Source organism: Polypterus senegalus, chromosome 12, assembly GCF_016835505.1.
Source record: "Polypterus senegalus isolate Bchr_013 chromosome 12, ASM1683550v1, whole genome shotgun sequence".
NCBI classification, from domain to species: Eukaryota; Metazoa; Chordata; class Cladistia; order Polypteriformes; family Polypteridae; genus Polypterus; species Polypterus senegalus.
The window spans coordinates 40,127,128-40,150,278 of record NC_053165.1 but is presented as its reverse complement, the minus strand read 5'-3'; the positions used below and the strand labels follow the sequence as shown (position 1 = coordinate 40,150,278).

Here is a 23,151-nt window from a genome sequence, read left to right as displayed (position 1 = left end):
CCTGTTAGGAGTGCATTACAAAAATCTAGCTGACTGACAACAAACCATGGACTTTTGCTATATTCCTTAAGTAAAAAATGCAGTCTTAATCTGGTTAATATATGATTTAAAATTTATACCAGAGTCCATGATTACCCATAAATCCCTTACCTCTGCCATTACTTTTAAACTTGAGGGATCAAGTTTATTTCTAATACCCTTGTTATTTCCATATTTGCCAATCGCTAAGATTTGTTTTTTTCCTTATTTAGTAAGAAAAGGTTGCTATTCATTAATTCAGAAACAAAGCTAAGACACTGGATTAGAGAGACAAGAGCATCTTTTTGATAAATAAAACTATATATCATCTGCACAGCCATGGTAGCTCACCTTTTGTGATAATCTGGCCTAATGAAGCATGTAGATTGAAAAAAGCAGTGAATCCAGAATAGATCCTTGTGGTACACCAATTACAATATCGATATACAATATCATGGATCTCCTGAAGTACAGTCACCACAACTAACAAAGTATTTTCCATCTCCTTTTCGAGTTTCATGCCAATACGGAAGTGTGATTTGTAGCAATTTAAAAATAAAAAAAAACCGAATGAACAAACTTGGAACAAATTGTTTATGAATCTTTGTAATAATATTACTGAATGCTGCTATGTAAGCCGAGTTACCTGAATCTGTAACACAAGAAAACTGACTCCTGTATACAAAGTTAAAATGCCCACACCCTAGTGTAGACATGGTAGCTTTCCATGGTATGTGGTTAGAGCAGATAATTACTTGTAATCCGCAAACCTGTCTCCATCCACCATATAATTCCAGAGCATGCAATGTTTGGTTTTGAAGTGGTTTCCCTACAGCGTCTCAGCTGAGTAGACCCTGTTTCTGAACACTAAGTTGTGTGTTTCCACGCATTTTATGAGCAACACTGCTTCTACATTACACCTGTCCAAACGCTCAAATCCCTCTTATGTTGCCAAGTGTGTTTTTTGTGGATTCACCCCACAAAACATTTTTGTTTGAAGATTTGTAATGTGGTGAACTGCAGGTGTTTGATCACAAACCCACAACGTCTGGTCAGGAGCTGTCTCCTCACAGCATTAGCTTATGGGAGAAATCCTTTAGTCAGCCTTGTAGAGACTGTTTCTAACACTACGAGTGAAGCAATTCCTGGTAGCATCAGCAGAGTTCTCTCCATAGGTTGGCGCTACATATTCTTCTTTAATACTATTAAATATAAGTGAAGTCTGTTATGCTAGTGATAAGTTCGGCAAATAAATTACTCTTTATTCAGTCCTTAATTTTGTTCATTTCTATTGGCTTCATTCCAGAGTATAATTTTAGTTCCCAGATCAAGAAATGCAAGTAAAAAGTAAGTAGTATTTCTAGTAACAAAGTCCAAAATCTGATCTATGGACTGGTTTACCATCTTCAAAAATACCCCTTATTTTTGAATCTTATGGAAGTGGTTAACTCCGTATGTAATGGATGAGGGTTTTCAGATAATGAAGACAGATTTTTTGAGGTAATTGTTGGACAGACTGACATTATCCATTGTAACAAGGTGCTATATTGGCACCCGACCCAACGCAGTCTGACAATGGAGGCACGTGAAAAATAAACAAAAAGATTTATTTTCTTCGTCTGTGGGTTATGTCTTCCTTGTACCCACAGACACGACACAGTCCCAGAAGCACACAAAACAAAAAGCAAAGCACCAACAAAACATCAAATCTTCCTTCGCCACCACTCCACCTGGCAAGTGTTGTCCTCCTCCTCCTCCCGACTGTGGCTCCCGGAGTGGTGTCTGCCAGCTTCTTTTATAACCCACCGGGAAGTGCTTCAGGTTATAATTGACCTAATTAAGGCTGCAGTTCCGGGTGTGGCTGTGTTATAGCCCACACGGGCTCAGGAAGTCGTGCAGCTCCTCCTGGTGGTGGCCACGAAGCCCTACAGGGATGAGCTCCGGTGTTCCACACTTGTGGCCCCAATGCCACCCAGGGAGACTGCCATCAAGTATTCCGAGAGCGTAGTCTGCATCCTATGGCTGCTCTCCCGGATCCAGTGCCAAAGGGGCGTCCTGGCCGTCTGCCACACTATTTTGCCAGGCTGGAACCCAGGTCCTGGCTTAGCAAACTGCTGCCAGACAATCTTATCAGCTAAAAAGTCTCAGTCCCAGGAAGCCAAATGCCTCTACTTCTCATAAAAAACCCTTGTGACACCCTAATTGATTGTACTTTTTTTCATCAAACGACGGCACGTCCTGGACATAATCTGGCTGCTTATAGCCAGAACCTATAGATGATAGTGTGTGGCCACAACAGAGACTAAAGTAATCCCTTTTCTCCAGACAACAATTGTGCTGGACCGAAGGGGTGGAATACTCCTCTCTGTTGGACGAGGTTTCCATTTGTCCAACCTTGCTTAGGAACAGCAAGAACCAAAACAAAAGTGAGACACCATATGTAAACCAATCATTCGTCTTGCTGAAGCAGCAACTGACTAATCACCATTTGTTCAGAAGACTAGCAACAGAATTGGCAACTGTGTTGAAGAGAAACTGCAGTACCATCTGTTACCAGAAGGTGTAAACAAAGCAAACCTGAGCAAAGAAAAAGCATCCTGAGAATTTTTACATGTGTCTGCAGTGTTCTCCCCAGAAATTTTTTCTAGCCGGGTGGCAAGAAAAAGTAGCTGGGTGGGGCGGGACGGGGAAATTTGGTGGTGCGGAAAATTTTAAATGTGCACTATTTTTATTAGTTAACTAGCAAAATACCTGCGCTTTGCAGCAGCGAAGGACTGCCTTAAAATTTTTATTAAGAAGAAAATTAAACCTTTTTAAACTGAGGGAAAATATACCAATAATTTGTTAACCACATTGTGAGTTCGGCCCTCCGGTTGTAATATGACCAAGCTGTGTGCTGAGCTTACTCTTGAGCATGCAACTTACAGTTGGCCATGTGAACAGTAATCTTGTTTCAAATCTCACAGCTTGGATTACTGCTGTCATAATCGGTTTGAGTTTCATGGTTTGTTTCAATTACGACAGTATTTGTAGGACTTGTGTTGAAGAGACATTCGGCATCTGTCAAGCGTTGTAAGTATACAGCCGGTTTCATCGATAACTTCACATAACAGCTTTTGAGAGTTTAAACATTCATAAACATCAAAGTGTCCACTACTGAAATCGTCACCTGTCAATCTAAGATGTTTAAGAGGCATTGGCGGTTGTCAAAGTGTAAAATATTTGGCCATTTCGGTACACTTGAAAGCGACAACCGAACAATTCGGCGGCAGCCATCAACTCACATACAGATGCATAGGTGAAGGGCTTAAGCATTTCACTCTTATAGTGCTCCTGTGTAGTATACTTATCTCCTCTACCGTCATCAGTCCACACCTTGTACCTGTCCCAGTCATTCAATACATAAGACACAAGGTTCCTCTGGATATCAAGAGTGAGCCTGATATGGCCGTGCAATATGTAACACAGAGAACAGAAAAGGTAGGTGCCATCTCCGGGCATGGAAACCACTCGGTAAGTGACAGTTCTTTGATCGATGGTGATCACCTCGATAGACATGTTAATGGGGAATGCGGTTGGAATGATAAAGGAAATGGGTACCTGAACAATGTAAAGTAAGTCTAAAATACCTACACAATAACTATAATCATAATAAATCAACAATAAAATGGCGGAGAAGCCGTGGATTAAATAAAAATGCTGTAGTTATCAGCAGGGAGACGTGAATCCTGTGGCGAAGCAAGGAAGGGAATGTAGAGACTGGAGCGACGGAAGGCCTTATATAGGCAGGCAGCCTACAACGTGGGAGGCGTTGGGATGGGGGACCCAACGCCGCCTCACATGTTGATTTATTTTGTTTTATAATTGTGTCTTTCATTTTTCTATTCTTTAATATGTAAAGCACTTTGAGCTACTGTTTGTATGAAAATGTGCTATATAAATAAATGTTGTGGTCACATGGTGACCGAGCTGCAGGCTATGGACGTATATATGTACGTAAGTAGGATTCAGTTAGCGTTGGGAACCCACATACCAAATTTCTTGAAGATGGGCCCATAAGTAACAAAGACTGTTGAAAAGTTCAATATGGCAGCCGACGGTGGCATCATACCACCGAAATAAGTACCAAATTTCAGCCTTCTACCTACACGGGAAGTTGGAGAATTAGTGACATTGGAAAGTTCAATATGCCGGCTGACAGTGGCATCATACCACCGAAATAATTACGTACATTGGTTTCGGTTAGCGCAGGGAAGCCGCCTACCAAATTTCGTGAAGATGGGGCCATAAATAAGAAAGTTCAACATGGCAGACGTTGTCGACTGTTATCGACCATTATGACCGTTGCGTGTAGAATTTTGAAATGAAACCTGCTTAACTTTTGTAAGTAAGCTGTAAGGAATAAGCCTGCCAAATTTCAGCCTTCTGCCTACACGGGGAGTTGGAGAATTAGGAGTGAGTCAATGAGGGCTTTGCCTTGTATTAGTATAGATGAAAGGCACAATAACTGGTTGTGACATTAAGAATTGGAAGGTTGCATTAACAGAGCAGGACTGCCATGGTATAAAATTGTGTCTGTGGCAACAGACAGTGCAGCAGTAATATGTTCTGAAAACACTGGTGTTTGGGATTAATGAAAGCAAAATGAAACCAGCTTTATTTGTCGGGTCCTTTTACTGCCATACCCTGCATTCTGCATCAGGAAGTGCTGTGTTGCAAAAGTCTACAAATAAAATAAGTTATGGACATTGTTGTTAAGTTGGATATTTTTTATGAGCAAGATGTCTCAGCCACAGGCAGTTCTCTTCATTCTTGTCTGATATGGATGCTGAATATGGAGAGTTGCTCTATCATACCAATGGTTGAGTTGGGGGAACGTGTTGAAGAGATTTTTAGCTTTAAGGCAGGAGATAGCACATCCGAGTAATATTTCAAGCATTCTGTTTTGACATGTACCAAAGACTGCATAGCTGAGAGATGAGCCAAATTGCCAGACAGTTGCTGTTTGGCCCTCCAAGACAGCTTACATCTGAATGATTTAACACGGTTGTTCATCATCGTAATCATCTCCTTTGGACCTTGAAGCCTCAAGTTGAGTGCGCTGGTGTCTTCCGTGACATCTGTAAGAAACGCTAAATCTGACAGAAAAGACGGATCAGAAAGCTGGTAAAAGTCTTTATCTTCAATGGCATAAAAAGTGCTATCTCCTGCTTTAAAGCAAAAAATCTCTTCAACACGTTCCCCCAACTCAAAAAAACAACTAACAACAAGATTTTAAAATCAATTTGAAAACTGACAGGCAGCCAGTGTAAAGAAGCTAATATTGAAGAAACAGAATCAGACTTTCTTGCCCCAACCAGAAAGCGAGCGGCAGCATTCTGGACCAACTGTAACCTGCTAATCCCATAATACAGCGAGTTGCAGTAATCAAGACGAGAAAAGATAAAAGCATGAGTAGCTTTCTCAAGATCCGTAGAAGGTAAAGGCTTGATCTTACCTAATAGACGAAGCTGGAAAAAGCAACTCTTGACTATAGAGTTAACCTGTTTCTCAAAAGAGAGGTTACTGTCAAAAATAACACCAAGATTGCAGACTTGAGGTTTGCAAAAGACAGAGAAAGAGCCAAGAAGTCCAAGACCAATTTGGGCTTTAGCTGATGGTCCCACTATAAGCAACTCCATTTTATTTTGATTCAGATCAAGAAAATTATTAGCCATCCAGGATCTTAGTTCAGAAAGACAGTTGTGCAGTTGATTTATTGCAGAGTTGCAGACAGGAATATAAACCCGAGTATTATCAGCATAGCAGTGAAAAGAAATGTTAAATTTCCTAAAAATAGCTCCAATATAAAGTATATAGAGAACAAAATAGGACCCAAAATGGATCCCTGAGGAACACCACATTTAAGAGGAGCAGTAGACGAAAAAGAGGAATTTAAAGTCACTGAAAAGTCTCTACCAGTTAGATATGACCTGAACCAGTTAAGAGCAGCCCCATTAAGCCCAACAAGATGTTCAAGGCGCAACAGCAATATCTCATGGTCAATTGTGTCAAAGGCAGCGGACAGGTCCAGGAGGACAAGGACTGCAGTGCCACCTGAGTCGGTAATAATAGAGATGTCATTGAATACTTTAAGGAGGGCTATCTCAACACCATGATAACACCTAAAGCCAGATTGGTAGATCTCAAATAAATTATTGGAGTTAAGGTGATCAACCAATTGATTATAAATAATTCTTTCTAATATTTTAGCCAGAAATGGCAATTGGGAAATCAGGCGAAAATTGGCTAAAACTCCAGAATCTAATTCTGCCTATTTTAAACAGGGACATACCGCAGCATGTTAAAGAAAAATGAGGGCACAACTCCCTCACTAATAGAACCATTGATAATGGTTAGTAAAGATGGACCCAAAACATCAAAGGCTTCCACTACGAGGCGTGGTGGTACAATATCAAGAGGACTGAGAGCTGGTTTAAGGGTGTCCATAGTTCTTTTTAACTGTGAAAGTGAGACGAGATCAAAAGATTGCAAGACAATACCATGATTAACAGTAGGAAGTTCATAGCCAGTTGGAACAATACCACAGCGAATTTTATCAATTTTACTGACAAAGAATGAAAGAAACTGCTCACATGAAAGAACAGTGCTATTTAATCCCATCACAGAATGAGGGTGAATGGTTGCATTAATTGAATTAAATTAGACCCTAGGATTCTTAGAATGACGGGATAATAAATCGGCGAAGAAATCATGTTTAGCTTTCTTAACTGCAACCTGGAAGTTGAATAGAGAAGTCCTAAAAATCTGTTTAGAAACAATCAGTCCATCTTTTTTCCAACTCCGTTCCGCAGTTCAACAGGCATGGCGCAGCGATCACATAGTTTCATTTAGCTAGGGAGCAGGTCTACCCTTATTACAGCATTTCTTGAGCGGAGCAATTGAGTCTAAAACCGTTTTACAAGAAGAATTTAAATTCTAAGACAGAATCATCGTTACCATCATTTTGGACATGCACATCAAGACTAGAGAATATGGTTTTAAAATCGGATATACTAGAATTTAAAAAGCGAGAGCAGCGTGGAGCACAATTAGTAGGGACTTCTACAGTAATGATGCACTTAATGCATGCACCATTGCATATACAGTAGTTCTGGGCTTGTGCCTGGGAATATGGTTGATTACAATTCGCCCTGTACAATTTAAGGAGAGCTGTGAAAGTGGTTTAACAATATAGGGAGAAATTGAAAGGGCAATTTCAACAGTCTGATCCTAGGTGCAGGTGGCAAGGTCTGCATAAAGTAATGGCCCATAAAGCAACTACTCCCACCACGGTGAGTTGCTATTTCCAACTAGCGATCCAACACATCAGCGGAAGGAGAACCATTCCGAACAGCGCTTAGTTTGTTGGAACATGATTTGAGGTAAGCTTTCAGGAAAGTGAACACCTGAACGGCGGCAGGTCCATATGGCATTCCAGAACTTGTTTTTAAGAACTGTGGTGATCAGGGTCCACCAGTGTTAATGGTAATATTTAATCTCTCTCTAACCCAGTTTGTCGTACCATCATACTTTAATTTGCCCCTATATCTAAGGAAGCAAGTCCAACCTGTCTGAATAACTGTTGTCTTGTCATGCTAATGCCTGTAACAATGATATGTTTTGATAAGCTAGTTAAAAGTTACATAAGCCTTTCTCTGGCAAAAGAACTGGATTCGTTACAGTTTGACTATTCCTCCAGTAGATCTACAGAGGATGCCATCACCTTGATCCTTTATACAGTGCTGGCCTGCCTGGATAAGAGGGAATTATTTCCATTTTTTTTTTTTTTTTAATTCTGTTGTTCTGCATTTATCATAATAAACCCATTTAAGCTCATCCCCAAGTTAAGGGGCATGCATTCACTTCATTGTGTAGCTGGATTTTTATCTTCCTGACGGGCAGACCCCAGAGAGTTTTTGACTGGGGCAGCCACTTCTCATCAACGTAAGGGCTACACAGGGCTGTGTTCTGAGTCCTCTGCTGTACTCCTCCTACTTAAATGACTGCACTGCTGCACAGAACATCATTGTCAAGTTTGCTGATGATACAGCTGTGGTAGGCCTGATATCTAACAACAAATGAGCAGGCTTACTTACTGTCAGGGCAACAGTCTGAATGCCAGCAAGACAAAGGAGCTCATTGTGGAGTTCAGGTGAAAACAGCAGAGGCACTACCACCCATCAGTATTAACAGAACTCTGTTAGAGAGGGTTGACTGTTTCAGATGCCTAGGTGTACACATCACAGAGAACCTAACCTGGTCCAAGTACAGTAGCACATTGGTAAAGAAGGCACAACAATGTCTTCACCACCTCAGAGGTCTCGGGGATTTCAGGCTGCCCTCCCTATTACTAAGGAACTTCTACACATCACCTCTGAAAATATCCTATCAGGAAATATTATTGTGTAGTTTGGGAACAGGACTACAAGACTGTACAGAGAGTTGTGTGGTCAAATCAGTGCTTTACTGTGTATACATTTCCTCACTTCAGGGACATCTGTACCAAGTGATGTTGGACTAGGTCAAAAAAATTATTTGAGATACCAGCCATCCCAACGACGTCTTTTCAGTGCTGTTGCCAGGTTAATGTTACCACTAAGTAAAATCCAGTTCACAGAGACTGAGGAGGAGCTTTTTCCCCACAGGGCATCTGCAACTTAAATAAGCCCTATTGTTAACTCTCTTACATTGTTGTTTAAGTTATTTTATTTTTAAAATTATTTTAATGAGTTTTGATAATTATAAAGTCATGTATTAATGTTATTTTTGTTTTACATTATTCTTAAAGGCACAGTCCTTGGATTTGAGCAACTAAGCATTTCACTTCATATTGAACTGTATGCCTGATTTGTATGTGGCAAACAATGTGAAAAGTGGAAAACGTTGAATGGCTGTCTATCAGAATTTTATAAAATGTGCTGTGTTAATGATAGCTAGGACAAGATAACACTTTACTAAAATGATGTCAGGCATCAATTACTATTTCGTGTTTTTGTTTTTTTTCTCTCCCCAACACCCCCCCCACCCCCTTCTCTTAACAATAATAAAAGCATCTTGAAGTGCATATCTTACAATCTCATTTCTCTGCTGAGCAACAGAGTAAAAAGTACTAAAAGTACTAAAATACTCCCATGCTTAATATCACAAGAGCAGTCCCCTATTGTCAAATATTTGCCAACTGTTTAGCTTCTAAAACTTCCAGAGGTCTTGCTATCTCTGGAAATAGAAAAAGCTTTTGACAGAGGTGAATGGGAACATCTGTTCACTGTGCAATACAAATTTTGGTTTATAGCTAACATATGTATTTATTGAAAATTATATTCCAGTATAAACAATATACAGTAAATCTTAGTATTTCTCTCTCAAACATGAAAGCATCATGCTTTTTGCGATTGATTTCATACCACTGGATAATTGGCTTAACAAACAGCAAGAGAGTAAGAGGATCACATGGGATGGTGGTCTCCCTTAATGATATATACTTATCAATGTTGATACAGTATACTTGATTTATTGGATAGAATTTCTGGATTTAGAAGATTACACTGTTTCCAATGAACATCATGCATGTCTGGTTAAACTAGGTATTTTTTTTTTTTGATTGTTTCAAATTTGTTCAGATATCAAGAACTTAGTTACAATTAGTTCAGATTTAATTTTTGCAATCTAATGGAAAACCTCAAACAAGTTGTTAGTTGATCTCTTCATCTTGCATTAGCTAGGATAATTAATACTGGTAAAATGAATGAGATACAATTGTTTTTTCATTCATTTAGGATGCAAAAAGGCCACATAATTTTACAAAGACTATTTTGCAAAGACATGAAGCATTGCAAGACCTAATTTTCAGGATGTGTGGACTTTTTAGACGTTGGAAGAAAGCAGTAAGAATTGAAACTGAAATTGTTTGGCTTTCAACGAGATAGAAATCATACTCTTCACTATATGCCTTTTTGTTTGTGCTTCTGCACATATCGATACTTATTAATTTACCAGTAATACAGTGGTCCAACATTTGCCCAGATATGTCCCTAATTAAGGAAACATTTTCAATATACTATTGTCAGTTGATGTCACAGATGATGATTTATTGTAGCCTTCTTTAACCTACACTGTGTTTAAATTTTGGAAGACGCAGGATTTGGTATCCTTTAGAGCCCTTTGTGTTAAATATGTGTGCATAAATTGAAGAGTCATGAGACAGAAAGTAGATATAGATATTGGGTGTTCTGGATGAGACAAACCTAATAGCTTATCTGTTATCATTGTTAAGACAGTTTATTATTATTATTATTAGCATTACTAATTTCTTTTTTTCGCTGGGAAAAAATGTGATGGGAACCAATTCAAAATACTGTTTATCTTTTTCCTAGATGTATAACTTTGCACAATTTATTGTACCCTATATATTGTATAATGAGACACCTCTGAGCTCAATTAGTAGCTTTCAGATCATATTTATCAAATTGTATATAGGTGAGAAATCTATCTATTGAATAATGTTGGCAGTGTTGGTACAAAATATCATGGCTGTTCTTGTCATTGTTTATATGATTAGCAGATAACCATATTCTTGTTTTTCCAACATCATAGGCACAGTAAATATTTTTTTTTTCCCCAACCAGGAAATACATTTAGCACATTGGCAGGGCTAGTTTTTGACTGGACAATTGTGAAGGATATGGAAACTGCAAGTTTCTCCGATTCCTACAATGCACTTAGGTATGTGTCAGTATGTCTTAATTTGGTTACTTTTTGATTAATTGGATTGCCTTGTTGTAGAAGTTTGTAATACTTTTCAAACTGAATGATTGACAAAAAGCTTAAATGTTTTAAAACTGAAATACAAGATCCTAAAAGGAAAAGATTTTTAAACCTTGGAGCACTGTGCATGTACTGCCTTGTATTTTTTACAGTCTACTGGAGAGCTGGCTGTTACCAGTGTTGCTCATATCTCTAATATCCTTTTTTAGCTCATTTACCTCAATGACAATTCTCCTTTTTCATTCTGTGCATCCTCCCTACCCCTCTCCAATTTCCTACCCCAAAACCTCTATTAGAGTTCTGAAGTTTTCTGAATCTACATACACCCCACCAGCATATATTTCAGAAATGGAAAAGGTTGGGAAGCAGGGAGACACTATTTTGGTATCTGGTATGAAAACGGGGAATTCCAGACTTAAGGCAAAGATACAGGAATCATTATACAAGGTAATTATATTGAACATGTTTATTGACAATGTATATAGAATGCAATGTAATTCTTGCATAGCTGACCAAGGTGCAGTATTTTCTACAACTAGCATTAATTGTCTATCTTTAACCATACTTTTAAACCTCTGAACTTCTCCATTTCTAAAAGTGGTTTGTTTAAAAAGTAATCTGAAAACCCCAGTGATACCTGGCAATTCCAAAAATATAATACAGCCTAATATATTAATGTTAGAAACTTCATACATAATATCTTTAAATAGTATGTCAATGTCAAATCTATTTTTATATAGCACATTTAAAACAACATAGGAATGCTGTGGCCAAAGTGCTTTACAATAATAGAATAAAAGAAAAACATACAATTAACATGAATAACATAAATAGAAATAAAATAAATGAACATAAATAAAATAAATAATAAATAGAAGTAATGTTACATAATCACAATGAGGTCACGGAATGCAAGTGAATAGAAATGAGTCTTTAATCTTGCTTTGAACAGTTCAATTGTAGACGACTCCTTTATGTGATGAGGTAAAGAGTTCCACAGGCAAGGAGCAGCAGCTGCAAAAGCCCTGTTCCCCCTTAGTTTTACACTTGGTACGAGGGACAAGAAGAGACAACTGACCAGAAGATCTAAGCACTCTAGATGGCTGGTGTAAAACGCACAATTCGGATAAATAGGCAGGAGCAAGCCCATGTAAAGATTTCAAAACTAGCAACAAGATTTTAAAATCAATTCGACTGACAGGCAGCCATTGTAAAGAAGCTAATATTGGAGAAACAGAATCAGACTTTCTTGCCCCAACCAGAAAGCGAGTGGCAGCATTCTTGACCAACTGTAACCTGCGTATCAGGGATTTGCTAATCCCAGAATACAGTGAGTTGCAGTAATCGAGGCGATAAAAGCATGAGTAGCTTTCTCAAGATCCCTAGAAGATAAAGGCTTGATCTTACCTAATAGACGAAGCAGGAAAAAGCAACTCTTGACTACAGAATTAACCTGTTTCTCAAAAGAGAGGTTACTGTCAAATATAACACCAAGATTGCAGACTTGAGGTTTGCAAAAGACATAGAAAGAGCCGAGATGTCCAAGACCAATTTGGGCTTTAGCTGATGGACCCAGCACATTTTTATTTTGATTCAGATCAAGAAAATTATTAGCCATTCAGGATCTTAGTTCAGAAAGACACTTGTGCAGTTGATTTATTGCAGAGTTGCAGATGGGAATATAAACCTGTGTATCATCAGCATAGCAGTGAAAAGAAATGTTAAATTTCCTAAAAATAGGATAAGCAACCTGTTTTACTGTATGTTAAGACCGCTATTTCCTTTTGGTTACTTTTACGTCAGAGCATTTTTTAGCAATGTGAATTAATTTATATGGTATGGAGTCCTTTTATGGGTTGGGTTGGGAGCATGTGCTGATAGCGCATTGCCGCACCCACCACATAATAAACCACCTGGATTAAGACCAGAGTGCAGCCGGTCACACCTCCGCACCACACTGGAACAGTATATGGTTTTCTACTCTGGCTTGAGTGCCAATCCTGTCATCAATCCCCAAGTTTTCCCTGTAAGTTGGAGGACCTTCTTGCAGTCCTAGATGCAGAGTAACATCCTACCCAGGATGAAGCAATTAAAGGTTAACAGAGTACAATCACTTCTAGCATTTGGAGTTTATTAAATATAATTTTCACTAATCCATATTCCTGGAATTGGATCCTTTGCCAAGTCATTGTCCATGTGGAGTCTATATATTCTATTTTTTTGGGGGTGGGGGTACTCATGGAAATGTGGGAACAAAGACAAAGATGTACCTCTTGGGTTGACTGGACTTGTGTAAGTGCCACTGTTGTGTGTTTGGTGGAGAGCAGATAGCAAAGTGGACCTCTGACCTTTTCAGAACCTTTTCATCCTTGTACCCAGTTATGTTGTGATAGGCTCCAGTATCCATGACTCTAAATTGCATTAAATTAATTTGAGAATATTATGTTATTTGCTCATGCTTGAACAATTCCCCATAGTTCTTTGATTTTTTTTTCACCCTCAGAGCTCTTTGTTATAATTTGTTTTTGACATGTTAAGATTTTCAATAGCAAAGCAGTGTCCTCTGTTGTAGTACTTTTAGAGCTACACATGATTCTTTTTTGGGTTTTTTTTTATTTCATGTGCAGGATGTGTTAGCAGCTGAAGTGAGACTCTTAATCTTGGAAAATATTCTTCTGAAACCAGCATGTGATATCTACCTTCTGGTTGGAACATCTATAAAATACAAGGTGCAGAAGTTTAGGCAAGGAAAAATTACAGGTTTGCTTTAGTTTTATTGTAATATGGCTTAGTTATTGTCATATAAATCTGAACTCCATTCAAAACTCCCATCTTTTGTTTCTCTTTTCCAGAAGTAGTTATGCCATGTGATCAATATGAGCTACAACTGCAGAACAGCATAGTTGCTCAAGATGGAGACCTTCATCGTCCAGTTGCAAAATTAGACCGGGCAACCTCAACAGTTACTGCTCTTCAGCTGGGAAAGACTAACATAGTCCTTGACCACAAGAGTATCCTTCTGATGGGATAGTTGTTTTGAGGTCATTAAAACCAGAGTATCACTCCCGTTCATAGATAACTTATAATGTGAACAGCCTCTTGGATATCCATTAGCTATATTTCTGAATACCTTTCTCTTTTGAAAGAAAGGATTTTTTTTAAGTGAAAAGTCAAGCAAAATGTCACCTTTTATTGGCTAACTAAAAAGATTACAATATGCAAGCTTTCGAGGCTTGCTTTAGAAGGACTTTTGTATTAAAAGTTCCAGTCCCTTTAACATTAAAATCCCTGAAGCCTATGAAAAAATTGCAATCCCTGGCTACCATAAATTCCTTTGCACCTCCTAATCAGTGTCTTTTGTTTTGCAAATGTGCGAATCAGCACAACTAGCCTGCTATCCCATTCCACCCACCGACACAGCTGAAGTTCTCCCATCTCAAGTCTGTTTATCTTGGTGTGAGGTGCTTGGAGTTGTATAGGGTAAATAATATATCGTTATTTGGGATACATATAGGGTGGTCCAGATCTAATTATGCAATTTTCATTACGCTATAACTTATTAGTTTTTTACATGGAAAATCACCCGAAAAATCTCGGACCATCGAGAAGTGTGTGAGCTGACGACATGAAGAATCGTCTTCGTGCCAAACTGGAATCATCCCTGCATAAATCAAAGTCATCCAGACGATCCGAATCTGCATAATTAGATCTGGACCACCCTGTACATTTCTTGTGTGCTCTGTGTCTACAACGATCTGGGTAAATGTACGATGACAGGAAATGTGAGGCAAGACTTGTTCAACACATAACTAAAACAGATTTTTTTTTCTTGTTATAATGACAAAATGCAGACGTGAAATGTATAATGTGTGAAGACTGAAGTACAAATATTAAACACTTCCATAAAAAAGTATTAACAAAATAGGTGCACCTTTATTTAAAAAAACATTGTTGCACCATTCCCCGTATTTACAAAATCCAGTAATGTACTGAGGAGATGTATTTCTGACAAAATTCAATAAATACATTCATAATACAAATAAATACAAGTACTGTAAAACACATGGAGCAAAGAAGATTGAAAACTTTTCTTAATCTGAACATGAGTAGATATGAGAGTGCCTTTTTTTTCCCCCCTGTCATTACTGGTAATTCTACATTTTTTTACAGGAAAAACACTTGCCATTTAAAGGTTTCATTTCAGTTTCTTTGTGTAAACACATTTGTGAGCATTTGAACTTGGTTCTTAACAGCATTGAACAGATGTCCGCATGCAGGGTGCATCTCGGCTTCCAAACAGCACAATTTATGTTGTGGAGCCTGGATATTTAGGTTTGTAATACTTTATTGTTATTCATTTTCAAACCTGTTCATGGAAAGTAAAATGAAAATGACAGTGATGATTCCCTGTATTTTGATGCATTTTAAAAGTACTCTGAATATATGTAACTTTAGGTAGGGCTGTCTTGGGCAGAGCTAGTTTTTAACACTTGGATTTTAAAGAATTTAATTATTTGCTTTTTACATGTCAAATTTGGTACTTCATAGTAATTCTGCAGTTTACATTTCAACTTTGGTCACCATGTGTTGTTTTACCATCACCCAAGACCCTTGGGGGTATTGTTTCATGATATATATTCATTTTATGAAATATATATATATATATATATATATATACACACTGTGTGCACAATTATTAGGCAAGTGAGTATTTTGACCATATCATCATTTTTAATGCGTATATTCCAACTCCAAGCTGTATTAACTTGAATGCTTATTGGATTTAAGCACGCCAGGTGATGTGTATTTGTGTAATGAGGGAGGGTGTGGCCTAAGGAGATCAACACCCTATATCAAGGTGTGCAGAATTATTAGGCAGCTAGTTTTCCTCAGGCAAAATGGGCCAAAAAGAGATTTAACTGACTCTGAAAAGTCAAAAATTGTAAAAAGTCTTTCAGAGGGATGCAGCACTTTTGAAATTGCTAAGATATTGGTGTGTGATCACAGAACCATCAAACATTTTGTTGCAAATAGTCAACAGGGTCGCAAGAAACGTGTTGAGAACAAAAGACGCAAATTAGCTGCCAAAGATTTGAGAAGAATCAAACGTGAAGCTACCAGGAACCCATTATCCTCCAGTACTTTCATATTCCAGAGCTGCAACCTACCTGGAGTGCCCAGAAGTACAAGGTGTTCAGTGCTCAAAGACATGGCCAAGGTAAGGAGGGCTGAAACCCAACCACCACTGAACAAGAAACATAAGTTGAAACGCCAAAACTGGGCCAAGAAATATCTGAAGACAGATTTTTTCAAAGGTTTTATGGACCGATGAGATGAGAGTGACTCTTGATGGACCAGATGGATGGACCTGTGGATCAGTAATGGCACAGAGCTCCACTCCAACGTGGAGGTGGGGTACTGGTATGAGCTGGTATTTTTAAAGATGAGCTAGTTGGACCTTTTGCATTGAAGATGAACTCAAAATCAACTCCCAAACCTACTGCCAGTTTTTCGAAGACACTTTCTTCAAACAGTGATACAGGAAAAAGACCATGATTTTTATGCAGGCCAATGCTCCATCACTTGCATCGAAGTTCTCACTGCGTGGCCAGCCAGTAAAGGCCTTAAAGATGAAGGAATAATGACATGGCCCCTTCCTCATCTGACCTAAACCCTATCGAGAACTTGTGGGCACTTCTTAAACGCTAGATTTACGGGGAGAAAAACAATACACCTCTCTGAAGAGTGTCTGGGAGGCTGTAGTCACTGCTCCACAAAAAGCTGATCGTCAACAGATCAAGAAACTGACAGACTCCATGAATGGAAAGGCTTATGACTGTTATTGGAAAGAAGGGTGGCTATATTGGTCATTGATTGATTGATTTATTTTTTTGAAATGTCAGAGATGTTTATTTGTAAATTTTGAGGTGTTTGTTTATTATTCTCACTATAACAGATGAAAATAAACAAGTGAGATGGGAAAATTTTCATTTTTCCTTTAGTTGCATAATAAATCTGCACACTAATAGTTGCCTAATAATTGTGCACATATGTATTCCCCTGATGATGTTCACACTCACATTTCCGTTGTGAAACATTCAGGTTTCAGGTTTATTAACATTTTGGATTGACTGATAGCACTGTGTTTGTTCCATATTAAAATTAATCCTCAAAAATACAACTTGCCTAATAATTCTGCACTCCCTGTATGTATGTATGTATGTATGTGTATATATATATATATATATATATATATATATATATATATATATATATATATATATATATATATATATATATATATATACACACACATTTTATGAATTTTGTCAGCTTGTGAAACACTACATCTACCTATTCAAATTTCAAGTTTATTCGTTAGTTTTTACCTGATTGTTTCCAATTAATGTTATTTTGTGTTTGTATCATCCAATTTCTTTGCATTTTTGATAAGTTAAATAACAGTTAAAATAATATGTGCAATGTAGTTAATAAACTGTTACTAAATAAGAAGAATAATTATATATTACCAAATCTCATATTACTCTAGGCCTGTCTTTAACTTTTTCATTCTTTTTATATGAAAAATAAGAGTGTAAACGTGTATGCAACTGATTAATTTTCTTCTGCCTTTGCGATGCTCTTTGCTTTTTAACTCTCATTTTCAAATATAAAGTTAATTGTAGGTAATAAAAAATCCCAGGCAATCCAAAAAATAAGGAAAACAATTCACAAACGGTACAAAATTGATGAAAGATCAAAACATGTTTAATTCCACGAATTTTATTTCGTATTAGGGCAAAGAAGTAAATGCGTAACGCAAACCAGTAAGGTATGGTATGAAAAGTTAAAAATTTTAAAGATTTATCTATTCTTTACTTTAAAATTAATATATACAGTATATAAAATACTTTTTTAAAAAAACTGCTTATTAATTTAAAAAGTGTACTAAAAAGTAAAAAATAAGTCTCTCATACATCACTCTTAAAATAAAAGCATGGGTGCTTTTTCTAAGATTTTAAGAGTCTGTAATATACCACTTCCAGTCACCTGATCAAGGTCAAATTTCATATCTAATAAGTAATGATCATACAAATTTTAAATTATTTATCTCTATTTATATAATGGTAGTAATGCATGTGTAATAGTGCTGATACCTGTTAATATATAATTTCGGTTACCAGATTAAGGTGAAATTCTATATCTGTGTTTCTTACCCTAACTGACAATCATATAAAATTTATTTTTCTCTTCTTATAATGCAATTTCACATGAAAAATACAAAATTTCAATGAATTGTTTATTTCAACTATGTACCAGTTTATTTGAAAAATTTTGAAATGTGTTCAGGTAAAGTACTACTTCCAGTTGATGTATGTTGCCCAAAAGTTGATAGAAAACTAAACTTTTGATATAACACCCATATCCCAAATTTCATTTATCTAGCTCAAAGCATTCTCAAGTTACCATGTTTCTGTACATACACACACACACAGAGGTATAATTGCAAAAATGGTCAAAACTTGGAGAGTCATAAAAATGTCGAGGTCAGTTTTTTTTGTGATTGCTATACTTTCTCTATACTACATATTTACTTCAGTTGATTGTGTCATGAGGTTCACACAAGCAAATAAGTACACACAAATGTATTCAAACTGCTTTAAGGTGAGATGTTGTATAAAGCATGAAGCATAACTGCATTAATGTGACCTTAAAGACGCATTTATATTATATTAATACAATATTTCAAAGATTCAACCATATCAAAAGCATTGTTCCAGCCTCTGCAAAACTAGAATAGCACAAATACTATATTTATAACACTAAAGATAAATTGTGACAGCTTCTGCCAGCTAAAACGAAGGCTGGCAAACTGGGCAGGAAAACTGTAAAAGAGCCACAGAGGCAACATCTACTTTTTATTAAATGGGAGAGAGGGTCTTTCTACCTTTTCAAAAATGAAAATTACAGAAAAGAATTATAGTTTATTATACAATAAGGAATTAAAATGTACCAGAAACCTTTAGTTTTTGCATGAAGATTAATTATTTTAATCTCTTTAGCATTTCTAGCCGTCATTTGTGTAGGGAGTACATACTACTTTAAAGGTATTATTATATAGAAAGTAGAACAGCTTTTTTCACTAAATAATGATGAAAACATAGTGTGGTATGTCCTGTATTTTATTGTAGTTAGGAGAGTGTGTACTTTTGTAACTAATAGAGGCTATTTATTGAAATAATTCCAAGAAGTGAATACTGGTGACCTTGCATTAGGATTTTGACAGAACATCCAGAGCCCCCCTCCATTAATGGGCTGAATGACCCGTTCTTGTCAACTGTTTTCTAATGTTGTAATTAAATTATGCTTTTACCTTATTCTGAATCTTTCTTTTACATGTTTAATGTTTCTTTTAGATGATTAATTGTTGTTAGGTTTACTTAAGCAACAAGCAATATCCTTTTCCCTATGAAAAATGCATTAAAGCGGCAAATAGTTTTCTTAATTTTTTATATATTTTTTTAACAGGATTTACTCTTCGCCCAGGAGACAGATGGGTCCTTGAAAGTGGAAGACAATATGAAATTCTAATTGAGGTCTTTGACAAGACAGGAAACAAAGTGTACCTGTCTGATGTGAGTAATAAGGGTGATGAGAACATTTAGACTCTTAAGATATTAGTGCATTTAACAGAACAAATCTCTCATTCAGTAAACCTAGAGAGATATACTATACTTAATACAAATTTAATCACATGTGCCTGTTGCTACTTGGCAGAGCCTTATTTTGGTTTTTGCATATTGCAACCTTTAGCATCACAATTGAGTGTTCTGTTTTACATTTTGAACTGTACTAAGAAAAAAAACCTTGTGTTTGCTGCTGTTGTATTGTATTGTCTTTATAAACATGCAGCAGTATGAGAAAATATGCACTTAATTTTAATAGGAAAATGAGTCCTGTAAAGATTTCTATATAGATAATTTTTATACCTCAAATTTAATTATCCAACAGCCTACTTCTATTATCTGCATATTACAATTTTTTTTCAAAGGTTTTTGCATGTTTTTCATAATTTTTCTTCAGTATTGGTGGTAAACACCATACATTATGCCAATATTCTTAAACTTTCCTGGATTTTTTTCAATATGTTAGCCTGTCAGATTTTAGGCAGTGTTGGGAAAAGGGACCTTTACATCAACATTTCAGGTAAAGAGTGTGTGAATGTAAGTGAATGTGTAATTTAATTTAAATATAAAAGTCACATGCACTTATCTTAACTCCGGCCATTTAAAATTTACCCAGGCTATGAAGCTAATTGTGATAATTGTGTATGGAATTGTCCCATGCTCAGGTTACACTGGTGACAGTTCTGCACTTCCTCGTTACCCAATTACAGATAAACTAGATCTAAATATGCCTCCTGTTCTTAATTATCTGGATTATTTGAGATTTGTTGATGATATTTTGGTGGAGAAAATAGTTGTTGAAATGGACTACTATGCTGGGCATTATTGGAAAGGTAAGGTCACCATAAACCATTTGCATGTTGCTGTATACAACAAGGAGGTGTTTTTCCATCTCTTGTTAATGCATGGCATAGTGGGTAAACCAGTCCGGAGATGGTTCTGGTCCACAAACCGGTTGTTGCAGACACTCATTTTCAATACAGTTATGATAGAATGTCATGTTTCACTCATTATGAAATTCCTGCATTTCACAAATAATTACGACTATGATGAAGCCTATCATCCAGTGCAGAAACTGTGGGACATGTGTCATCAAAAATATGCCGAATGTGAATGTTCCTGACCATGACATAAGTATTGATGAAAGTGTCATGGGTTTCATGGCAACGCTGTCAGGGATAACAGTACATTGCGTCCAGACATCTATGATTCAATGTCAAGTTTCACATGCTGTGTGAAGCAATCTCTGGGTACATCTGGAACCTGATACGTTACAGTGGTAATGGGACTAAGTGGGCAAGTACAGTCAAAATGGCACCGCTACATCATTTGTGCTGTCATTGTTTTGTTTGTCCAAGTTGACTGTATAATGATTTACTGATTCTCTTCCTCAACTTCTTGAGATTTTACTTCAAAGAAAAACTGATGCATATGGCATTGAATGACCAAAATTGCTGTGATATGCCAGGTTTAGTTGCAGAGCACTGAAGCATGATTAGTGATACCATTCAATGCTGTGTTAATTTTCACAGTACATTTTGATTTAGATTTAGTCTTGATCTTCTGACTAAATTGCATTTTAGTTTTAGTCACAGTTTAGTAATTAAATTATTGTTAGTTTTAGTCTAGTTTTAGTCAACAAAAAATTTAATAAATTTTAGTTGATAAAGTCGATTTTAGTCGACTAAAAGTAAATTAGTCAAACAACCAAAATCTGATGGATATCTTGTTTTACATATGAAAATGCACAGAATATACTGTACCTCTAAACTATTATCCTAGCATGTATACTAATAAGCCAAACCACATATAGTGATTATTGAACATAAAAAGAAGAGTAGGTGTAGAAGGGATTTACTCCAGATGATCTTGGTCACATAATGACAGCTGTGGTCTGTCATCAGTTTTCTGACCCTCAATGTGCCTTAGTTATGCTGCTATAAGATTTTTCCAAAAAACACTGGACCAAGCAGCATACTTTTAATTTCAGCATAGGGTTTGTAAAGAATGAGATCATGATGGACATGTGATTTATCTGACCATGTACACATTTTAAAATTATTCTCTGGTACTTTTTCTCCAGCAACTGACAAATACTAATGCTTTTAGTTCTTCACATTTCAGAGGTTATGCTCATAAACATTAGTTTGCTATCTGTTTTATCTTGGTAGAGTAATATTTACTCTATTTCCCCTATTGTATTAATATGTAGCCTTTGTCAGAATGCCTCAGATTTCACAGACTTATCACTGTTTATAAGGTATTATAGTATATAACTTCTCCCCACCTTCCCTTCTACATCTAAAACCTCAGGCAGTTTGGTTTAGTAAAAGACAAGCAGGAATTAAGTTACAGTTTAAGCAATATATTATTGATAATATTCATAAATAATAGCAATATGCAAAGTACATTTGAATATTGGTATTGGCAACCATACAACCTGATAAATGGTGATGTGTAGTTTCAGGCGGCACACAGACTTGTTAGTTACTTAAAATGTCTCTAGTTAAGGCACCATTTGTGGTCAGCTTTCTTCCGAACAGGCTGCCTGCCTGTCTGAATATGGCTGCCGAGCTCTGCTCATCATTGTGTTGTCTTTTTCAGTTCATGCATCAGTTTGATAAGAGAGAGAGCTGGGTAAAGCAGGCAAATTTATAGATTTTCTGTCCAACCCCAAGAGCCAATAGGACGTCATGGTACTTAAAGGCTTCTGATACAAGCCAGTTCCAAACAGCCATACTTCGGACCAGTGGGGGAATAGAACACCTTCACACATGCCCCCAAAACCATATGTTAAGGTAAATTTTGGCAGTTAGGCAGCCTGGCTTTCCTGCGGGGGGTTGAGAGAGAGACTTTAGCAGAGAAACACTTGCCAAACTGGTTTGAGGCACTTCCCCCAAATCCTGTCATAAAATTCTAAGAGACTCAGTCCTGGTGGGGGGGTTGTAATCATGAATGCTTCTCACTAATGTAACACTAATATTACAGTGCTTTGCCTAAGTTACAAATAAAGACATACAAAATATTTATCAATGTACAGTATATGCAAAATCTCATGTCACAATACTTTTAAAAACCCAAACGAACAACACAAATTTAGTGTTTGCAGATTTGTATTCCGGAATGAAGCAGTGCTGTTTTGCTGTACTATACATGTGCTTATTGTGTTAAATGGGAGATGCGCTTCAAGCACTGAAATCTTAAATATTTTTTATCTTCGTATTAACAAATGGAGCAGCTCATTTAACAGATGTAGACAAACCAAATAACCACTTCATTTGAAATTTGCCACCATCTTTAATTGCTGTGACTGTTGTCATCACTGACAATGTGCCCATATGTGTAAGTGGTCCCCTGCAACCCTGAGCCATCTACCCATCTATCCATCCATCATCCAACCCGCTAAATCCTAACTACAGGGTCACGGGGGTTGGGGGGTTGGTCTGCTGGAGCCAATCCTAGCCAACACAGGGCGCAAGGCGGGAAACAAACCCCTGGCAGGGTGCTAGCCCACCACAGTCCATCCATCCATTATACACCAATTGCATTGTGGATGGATGCGTGGATGAACATGTGTAGATGTGCTCCTTAACTCTTTTAGGGCAGATGTCGACTTTTGTCGACAGGAGGAGTTGAGGGC

At 37.1% G+C, this 23,151-nt stretch overlaps 1 protein-coding gene across 1 annotated transcript in view; it reads left to right on the top strand.

Moving 5' to 3' along the window:
* The window catches only part of nup210 (nucleoporin 210), a 232,127-nt gene that overhangs the window by 37,219 nt on the left and 171,757 nt on the right, over positions 1-23,151 (top strand). Inside the window, exons 4-9 of the mRNA XM_039770930.1 lie at positions 10,686-10,782; positions 11,121-11,271; positions 13,452-13,584; positions 13,677-13,835; positions 15,088-15,156; positions 19,354-19,460. Of these exons, the coding sequence (XP_039626864.1) occupies positions 10,686-10,782; positions 11,121-11,271; positions 13,452-13,584; positions 13,677-13,835; positions 15,088-15,156; positions 19,354-19,460 (716 nt within the window). The remainder of the gene's footprint in view (positions 1-10,685; positions 10,783-11,120; positions 11,272-13,451; positions 13,585-13,676; positions 13,836-15,087; positions 15,157-19,353; positions 19,461-23,151) is intronic.